The sequence below is a fragment of the Prosopis cineraria genome, unplaced genomic scaffold (genome assembly GCF_029017545.1).
Source record: "Prosopis cineraria cultivar Desert tree isolate PC_DT_omini unplaced genomic scaffold, ASM2901754v1 PC563, whole genome shotgun sequence".
NCBI classification, from domain to species: Eukaryota; Viridiplantae; Streptophyta; class Magnoliopsida; order Fabales; family Fabaceae; genus Prosopis; species Prosopis cineraria.
This window is the reverse complement of record NW_026555888.1, coordinates 24223-33667: the sequence shown is the minus strand read 5'-3', so window position 1 is coordinate 33667 and position 9445 is coordinate 24223. Positions and strand designations below refer to the sequence as shown.

The following is a 9445-nucleotide window of genomic DNA, read 5'->3' as shown; positions in this document are numbered from 1 at the left end:
TTATCACATATAATATTAAGTCTAAACAAAATAAATTTAATACAATCCATAGAATAACAAATTTATGTCTAATAAAAAATAGCAATATTATAGAATCAACATCAATAATAATTAAACTTTGTTAGCATTATTATCATAAACATTAATATAATTTGATTCTTCTCCTTGGATTGAAGTCTAGAGGATCAATTAAAGAGAGAATGAATGAGAACCCACTTAAGAGTCAAATGAAATAAAACTAAGTTTTAGACTTTTGATGATATTTAATTTTTTTCATATTAAAATTAATATATATATATATATATATATATATAAGGGCTTAAAAGGACCTATACTTTTATTTTAAGGTTAAAAAGGCTAATCCTTTTAAATTTAATTTATCATTTTATAAATTAATGGAGCAGCCCGGCTTTAAATCTTATCAGGGCTCAAAAGGGCCGAATTGACAGCTCTACTTGTAACATCCCAATTTAAATTTTAATAGTTAATTTGGGATAATAAAAATTTTGAAAAATATTTAGAGCTAAATAAATTAGTAGGAGATGATTATTAAATTTAACTTAGGATATAATTATAAATTAAAAATAAAAAAATAAAAAATAAAAAAATAATAATAAAAAAAAGAGGAAAAAGGTTTGCAAAAAAAAAGAGAAAGGAAGAAAACGTGCAGCCGCCTCAATAGTAACAATAGTAAAATAATAATAAAGAAAGAGAGAAAGAAGAGAGAGAAAAGAATAAAAAAATTATGTGGGACCCACTGAATTTTTATAAAAACTCACCTTCCTTCATTTCCTCATTCATTCCTTCGTGCGTGTTGAGGCAGAGAGAACGCGAGTCACCGGTGCGAAATATCTAAATTTTTAAGGTAAGAGTTTTTAATAGGATATTTAGGGTGTGATTTTAAGCTTTTCAGGACTAAGTAAGTGTTCTAAAATTTTTTCTTAATCATCTTTTTTCTTTGGTTTCTGAGTTTGTAGTGGTAGAAAATTTAAGATCTGGAAGAGGGATGAATTTATGTTGAATAAATATGATTTTTGAGGTTGTCAGTAGTATAATAAATGTTATAGAGTATAAATTTGTTAATGATCTTTGAATTTATGGCTTATGGATTAAATTCTAGACTAGATCTGAAAATATATGTTGATTTATTGAGGTTTAGATGATTATTTGGGATGAGAAATGAATTATTATGGCTATAGGATTATGATTCTAAGCTAGAGACTCAATTTTTAATTTTTGAGTATTTTAGGTGCGAATTTATAAAATAAAAAGAAAATTTTGATAATAGAAATTAGTTTAGAAGTTGATTTTTAGATTATTAATGTTTATTGATAATTAAAAGAGGAGTTAAAAATTTTACTTAATAGTATTAACTATAGATTTGTATTAAGATTGAGATTAGGAATTATGTTATATTTTTAATTCTATTATTAGAATTATTTTATTAGTTTCAAAAATTGAAACTAATATTTATAAATAATATGTTATTTGTAGATTGTATTACTGGTGAAGATTGTGGTGAGAGAGAAATTTTAAGGAATAATTTATTGAAAAAGCCACAAGGTAACCATGCTTTTAATTTGTGATTAGTGTTACTTCATGTTAATTGGGTGATTATTGAGAAAATTATGAATTTTTTTAATATTGTATAATTGTGCAATATTATTATGAATTTGTTTGATTATTGTGGGAGGTGTTGGGAGACTTACTATTGTTGTTGTATTTATGTGCCACGTGGTATGCCCCTATTGGAGCTCAATAGGTGGCTTGTAAGGGCTCGGGCTAATCTACCTTTGGCCGGGTAATTTAGCACCGAGTGAGGGCTACGGCTCAAGGTTAATGGAGGGATATAAGGATGGTTGTTTGTGTGTATTGTAATATTTCTTATATTTGTTGGAATTATATTATTTTTAATTTTCACTTAATAAGTACACACTTAACTGTTTGTATATACTATCATAAATTGGCTTTGGTTACTGAGACTTTTGAGTCTCATTATGTGGTTAACAATTTTTAGGAGAAGAGCCACAAGTGACACGTGGAGGAGTCCCAGAGGCTTAGTGGTATAGATCCACTGTCTCTTTTGGATATTTAATTTATGATTTATAATGTGTTATATTGCCAATAATAGGGCTTTTTGTTTATTGTCAATTATATGAATATATAAATGTAATCATGCCTTTCAAACTATTTCTATTTTTAGTACAATTTGGATGACTGTAATTTTAATATTTGGTTTACTTTGGATTGGTTAAAATGGCATGATTATAAGGCCAAATAACTGGCTTATGTTGAAAATTTATTAAATTGCTTATTTTACTTGTTGAGAGTATAAGGATGGACAAATGTGATTTAGTTTACTTGTTGGGAGTATAAGGATGGACAAATGTGATTTAGCCTAATGGTATGTGGGAGGTAAAAATTTATCTGAAATGTTAATTATAAAATATTTTATATTGAAATTATTGATATAAAAATGTGTTGGGTGGCTGTAACCCAACTATGGTTGAGTTAAATTATTTAAAAAAAACAAAAATTTTGGTGTGTTACACTACTCCATTAGGCATGAGTTACCAGCCTACCATGCCTACCTGGGGTTGCTGTCGCTGATCATCTCTAAACCTAATCTAACATTAAATCAAGAAAAAATTAATTATTTAGTCTTTATAGTTTTGACTTAATTACAACTTAGTTTCTACTCAATCTTTGAAATTTTGACTCAATTGTAAATCAATCCCTATACTTTGCCTTAGTCCCTGAAGTTTTAATCTTTTAAATATTAGTCTCTATATTTTAAAAATAAAATTACAAAAATTCAAAATATTTTAAAATTTATTACTAATATTTTAAATTATTAAACTCTTTTAATCTTTATAAATATTATAAATATTAAAATATTAAAATATTTTTAATCTTTATAATTTTATTTTTTAAAATATAGGAATCAATATTTAAAAGATTGAAACTTTAGGGATTAAATTGCAAAGGTAAAATTTAAAAACTGAATTACAACCAAGTTAAAATTTCAGAGATTGAGTTATAATGAATTGAAGTTGAGATATTAAATTACAATTGAGTTAAAATTATGAAGATTAAATGATTATTTTTTTTAAATCAATCAATTTCACTATATTTATTGCGTTGGGCGTCCAATTCCCCTACTGGGTAACACGATTGCTTTGTTTAGACACACCAAGATTTGGATGCTGATCCCATTAGGAAAATGTATCCCTCACCCCCTTCACTTCTTTATTTATTGCCATTACTCTAAACACCCCTCCATCATTTCATCCCAATCCCCAGCAGTCACATTTTGGATGTGTTTGGTTTGAGCCGAACTGAAATTTGGATGGCTTAAACCGCCAACCGGCTACCTGGCTCGGTCCTTAAAACTCACGTTGAATCCAAAAATTGTTTGGCTTTTGATTTTATTTTTAAAATTTCATTTTGAAGTTTAATATTCATTCTTAAAGAACTCAAATTACACAAATAAATGCGTCAATAAAATTCATGTCCTTTAAATCTGCCTTTAAATTAAATAAAGGATCCTTGAATGTCAAACAAAATTCCAAGGGGAGAATGACAATTAAATACAGTAGTTTAAGTGGTAAATTTTGAAGTTTCAACTGTACACTGACCCTTGTTTTACATTTACATTAATTCTCTTAATTATCATTCTCCCAGGTCCTAAATTCGTAATAACTTAAGCCCAATTGGAGAGTGCACACACGTTGCTGCCTATCAATTACCAAACCATTGACAGATGCCATTGCCAACAGACTCCCTAATTTTCTTCAAACCGCTTAGCAAACAGTCTCCGAGAAATAGCTAAAATTATTCAATAGTTGCAAGTTGTTTCTAAAAGAGGTCGCCCAGGTAAGCTGTTCATGTTCCACCTCGCTGCGTCCATTCCATTCTCATCCATGGTCATGCCATAAAAAATTTCATTTGCTTTTACGATATTTATCCAATTTCACTGAAAAATCAGTGCCATGGATTCATATACCTATGAACTCCATTGCTGCTGCTGAAGTGCTAAACCCCTCCATGTATAAAGAGGTGGGCAAGACCAAGATAGTAATCAAAAAGAACAGATGCATGTTGCATATCAGAGTCAATGAACCAGGTCCCATCAACGGTTCAGAGCCTCACCATCACCTCGGCCTATTGCTTTCAGCTAAGCACAACGAGTGATACTAGTGATTCACTACCCTCTTTTCTTTCAATAAAATTATTATACATCTAGTATGTGGGCGGGGAAACAATTCTTACCCTCAATTGATCTAAAAAAAGAATAACTGAGTGACAATCAAATTTGAAGAAGGGGGCAAACCTCGAAAAGTATAAGCCATGACCGTCCAGTGTAACCCCAAATCATGATCTAAACTTTAAAGGCAGATCTAATTCCATATTCGAATAGCCACTGCTCATGCCATCAACCAGATGGTATATGCCACCGGTTGCCAATTGTCCATTCCAAAAACCAAGACAATTGGAGGTCGAAAATGAAGCCATTTCAACACCTTCTAATGATATTAACAACGTTCTTGCCAATCTCTTCTTTTGTTTGCTCAGATACAGGTTCATCCCCAATGTACATGTCAAAGAAGGCCCCTGCAAAACATGATAAAAACTTACTTTGGTTTAATACTTGACAAAGGAATGTTATATTAAATACATGGTCTTAGATTTCAACCCGAAATCTGAATATGACTTACGACATAAATCTTTGCTGGGGACACTTCCAATGTGATTCCCTCCAACTGTACATAAAACCAACACTTTAGCAGTGAAACGTCAATAATTTAAGTTAGAACTGCCTCTAAACAATACGGACAGACAAACAAGAAGGCAAAAAAAGAATTTTGTTACGCTATTTCTTGTCAAGAAAACCAAAGGCCTAAGAGAATAGTATAAATTTAGTGTCAAAAAATTCATAAATTCGACCAATTAGTACTCATGCTCACTTTCAGTAATCAGACATCCATCAGCTGTCCGTCGAAAATTGATTGTTGTCCCCTGAAACATTGTAATAAAGCAAAAGTAACCCTAAGCGATCCTCAAAATAGAGAAGAAAGAATGCAGATTGGTATATGGCTTACCAAAGGTAATGGAATATCTTGTGTGAAGTATGAACGAAATTTCCTCAGGCAACAAAAATCTGTACTTGGATTTGTCTAAGCAAAGAAGAAGCCAAGGGAACAGTTTGAATTAGTCCGTGGAGAAACAACCAAAAAACTATTTTACCAGTGGCTGTGAATTACCTTAACTAAGCGAGCTCGAAGGGATTTCTCAAAAGCTCTGCAATGAACCGCAAAAAGAAAATAGAAAGAAAAAGATTAGCAGTTCGTCACTTACACCATCGACTCAATGTCTAAGACTTTTAAAGTACTATTGAGGATGCTTTAAAAGAGAAATGACCTGCTTGATTCACCTTCGTCTAGGTTTGCATCCATATAAAATTGCATAAATTGATATACTTGATCCAATGACAACCAGATTACATTTAAACATCAAGGTTCAGATATGCTAAAAGGGAAAAGTTAATTGTTGACTATATTCATCAATCGAGAATCCAACAACAGAATTTTTAAATAGTGCAAAATAATTTGGAAGTGTCATAATCATGCAACAATACAACTTAAAAACCTAGAGGAAAATTCAAAACCCAATCTAACTAGCAAAACAGACTCTAAAATCAAGTAAGAATTTCCTTATTTTTAAAATTAAAAAAAAAATCCTCAGCTGAGAAGTGAAACAAAATTACTAACTCTTTCACGGTGTTGATTTTCATCCCCTTGCAATTCACGACAAGCCTCACAGTCATTTCAACATCCTCCCTGTGATAAAAAGCCCAACACACACAGCAAAGTCAACATCTTAACCATGAAATCAATCAACATAAGTTTGCAACTCAGATGCATGTGCTAGATGACTCATGATTGGTCTGTAAAATGCCCCTTTGTACTTTATGATGATCAATTACAATCACCGTCACCAAAAAAAGGGAACCTCCTAAGTTGATAAACTTAATATACAGATAGCATAAATGATTTTCAATACCTAAGAAGATCCTTGTAGAAACCATGGGAGTTATTCAGCTCACCAGCAGAAAATGATGCATATTTTGGACCCAATTTCTCACAGAGGGAGTGAGGATGAACATCTGTTAAAGAATGAGAGTGGTTCAATATATGGCAATAATTTTGCTGACACTACCATGTAACAATTAGTACCAAGTATTCAAGAAAACTTACAAAAACCAAATGCATAGATCTTTAAAGACTTGATTTTAACTATTGTCATGGTTCTGGACCCAGTTCCAACCAGGACCTGAAGCAAATTTAGAAGCTTATGTTAGTTGATGTAAAGATATGAACTCTCAAGGACTGCATTTGGGAAAGGTCATTGAAACAAATGACAATCAAACGGACCTCCAGAAGAGAGGTAAAGAAAAAACCAGTCACAGTCTAACCCATCACAATTCATATTGCGTGATTACTAGACAAAATTTAATAGAGGAAAAAACTAAAGATTTTCACACAAAAAGCCTCCTATACAGCAGGTTATTTTTAACTACCTTGCTAATTTTCAGTCAATTATACATTTCTGAGCTTACATACTAGCTATGTATTTTTTCAAGAAAACAATATATCAAAAGCCAGATGAAATAATTTTCACGAGCAAATGCATTAAGGCACAAATTAATCCTATTACCTATTGATAAGCAAGAGGAGAAAAAACCAGAAAAATTTGAAAATTGAATACTGACCTCAGAGTTTAAGTTGACATCCTGCTCTTCATCTACTACATTGTTCAAGATCATGGGAAACTCAATGCCAGTTTTAGGCTCAACCACATGCTTCGTCAGGTTCAATTCAGGAAAAGATAGTTGAGCACATCCCTTTTTCTTAACCTCACAAGGGATTTGGTCCTTGCCTCCATGCATTGACACCTCAGTATTCTCAAGTGGACCGGTCAGCACCGTTGATGATCTGCAGTAAATAACATGGAAACAAGCTCATCATTGTAAAACAACGAGAAAAAATTCCCACGCCCAGAATGATTCAAGCTGAGTAAATATCTTTTAGTGTGACTTACAAGTTTTGAATTGGTGGTACCAATACTGCAGCTAGAGACAGCACAGGATTTGATTGAAGCCTTTTCACTTCTCTCCAAAGTAGCCTCATTGCAGAACTAGAAATCTTGGCTAAGGCCACGGGGGCAATAGATTTTCTTTCTGATCTAAAGCTGAAGTGAAACCCAACTAGATTATGTCCAACAGAAGACATAGGCTTGACCTGCATAGAAGCCCCGCTACTTCTAAATTGAGAACCTGCTATATCCCGGGATATCTTTGAGTTGGTTCCACTACAGAACCAAACTAAAAAAGCACCAGCAATTCCTGATATACGATTAAATGCCTCTTGAAGAGCCAAACTTCCCGGCACATATAAGTTTCTCGACTGGTAAATAGAATTGTCCGCAAATGAATGTAGCTGTGAAAATAAATGAGACCCAAGGTTATGAAATACAAATGGCTCCAACGAAAAGATGTCAGGATGAACTCCATCAGAACCCATGGAAGATAACCAATCGCTCTTCATCTTTACTTTGTCTAATATCTAATGTAGGAGCTTCAAACCTCCCCAACTGATTTAAGGTGTTTAGCAGCAAAATAATGCTTTTACTCAACAACCTGCATTGAGTTTCGGCAGAGGGTTATCAAAATCCGTTTCATATCAATAGGGCAAAACAGGACACAAAGCTTATAAAAGCGTAGGACGAAAATTGATTTCATGTTTAAGAACAGACTGCGGATTCTAGAACTGGGGCTGGTAGCCCCAGTTCCAATTTTAACGTCCAAACTTCAAGCAACCAAACAAACGATCTTTCGTTTACCATCAAGAATAAAAATATTGACAACAATGTAATAATGTAATGGGGATTTTATAAAGACAATTATCTGACCATTATGAATAAATATCAAATTCTTCATTGGTGCGAACAACATATTGCCATAGTAACTTGTAAAATACAACGCAGTCAAGGAATTTGCTGCAAAGCAATTATTAATGACATTTCGAGTTGAAAGTTCATTATTTCCAAGATGGAACCAAACTAAGTTTACCATGCGAGCCTCTTGCTGATCAATTAAACACCGATTCCGTTTCAAGTCCAGGCTAAAGCAACGAATTTTTTCCCAGAAGCGCGAAAAAAAGAAAAAGAATGGGAAAGTTAAGAAAGAGTATCGGATTTCATATAGGTCCTAGCAGATCAAACGAATAAACATTGAAAGGCAAATGCTCAAAAAAGGGGGAAGGAAATGGAGCTTCTGTTCCTTCACTTCCGCTTTTCTCCGATCATCAAAGCAAAATCATGCAAGGGGGACAAACGAAACGAACCTAAAACAGAAACAAAACAGACTTCTTTGAGGCCGTTTAGATCCAGGAATTGCAGGCGAATCAATCAGATTTTTCGGTGAAGTGTGAGAACGTGAAGTTTGGTTAAAGAAATAAAATGGAATATGCTTTGAGCACAAACGTGGAGCACGTCATTGTGGACTCAAAAGCTTCTTTTGGACAGAAATGGAAAAGGAACAAAATATAAAGGGAAAGCTTTTCGTTTTCATTTTTTCCGAGTTTTCGTGAGCCGCGTTTTTTGAAGAGAGAGAGAGAAGGAGACCGGGAGGATTCAATGGTCACGCTGGCAGCTGGTGACACAAAATCACCTCGGACAATCTGGAGATGACGTTTATGTCCTCGAGGATCTCAGGTAGGCGAATCTGCGAACTTCCCTTTCACGACAGGTCGTCCAACGTCGGTTGCCTTGGCGGCGTCCATTTGTCACCGTCCTCCATTTTCACGTTTGTTTTGCAATTTGCCTGACCATTTGCATTTCCAAATTCTCACGGAAATAGGCTGGTAAAAACAAACCAAAAAAAAAAAATTCTCACGGAAACAAAAGGGAAACCAAACTCACCCCCAATTTTATGCCCCCCTTGGCCCTCCCCACTGATGCGTGTGTTAACAAAAACAATTAGTCACTAGCAAGTGAATGTAGCGTATATGGAAACAATTTGGACCCTTAAACATAATTCTAAGATTTAATACTTAAAAATGTGTATGTAAAAACATCATTTAAAAGAAGACAACCTTTTAAATGATATTCAAACTCCATGAAATTAATCTCACAGTTGCTGGCTATAAGAATATCTTGGACAATAAAAAAATAATTACTCACTTCATCCTAAATTATAAAATAATTTTAAAAAAATTATTGCAAATTATAAGATAATTTAATAAAAATAAAATTTTATTAAATATTTTTTAATATTACACTTTAAATGAAAAAAGAATTGAAATGATGTTGTCACATAATGATTAAGTGTATAGAGATATTTTTAAAAATTAATAATTTTGTTTTAAAAAAGTAAGCTTGTAAA

At 32.9% G+C, this 9445-nt stretch overlaps 1 protein-coding gene across 2 annotated transcripts; it reads right to left on the bottom strand.

Moving 5' to 3' along the window:
• Positions 1–4340: 4340 nt before the first annotated feature.
• Positions 4341–8843, bottom strand: LOC129297595 (fatty-acid-binding protein 2-like). 2 transcript variants are annotated; one of them, XM_054935921.1, is made up of 11 exons: positions 8686–8843; positions 7102–7699; positions 6773–6995; positions 6258–6333; positions 6064–6166; positions 5772–5840; positions 5265–5301; positions 5103–5177; positions 4968–5019; positions 4719–4763; positions 4341–4614 (listed from the first exon to the last, which is right to left on the bottom strand). In XM_054935921.1, the coding sequence occupies exons 2-11, from the start codon at positions 7605–7607 to the stop codon at positions 4517–4519; spliced, it is 1284 nt and encodes a 427-aa protein (XP_054791896.1). In that variant the 5' UTR covers positions 7608–7699; positions 8686–8843; the 3' UTR covers positions 4341–4516. The 2 variants fall into 2 exon arrangements, with proteins under 2 accessions (XP_054791896.1, XP_054791895.1); XM_054935920.1 differs by lacking the exon at positions 8686–8843 and adding an exon at positions 8406–8648.
• Between the last annotated feature and the right edge of the window lie 602 nt (positions 8844–9445).

Coding starts and splice junctions, on each gene's coding strand:
- LOC129297595 (XM_054935921.1), bottom strand. CDS start 7,607: ATGAAGAGCGATTGGTTATCTTCCATGGGTTCTGATGGAGTTCATCCT. Junction 5,020..5,102: donor AAGATATTCCATTACCTTTG/GTAAGCCATATA, acceptor ACAATGTTTCAG/GGGACAACAATCAATTTTCG. Junction 4,615..4,718: donor CCCCAGCAAAGATTTATGTC/GTAAGTCATATT, acceptor CATGTTTTGCAG/GGGCCTTCTTTGACATGTAC.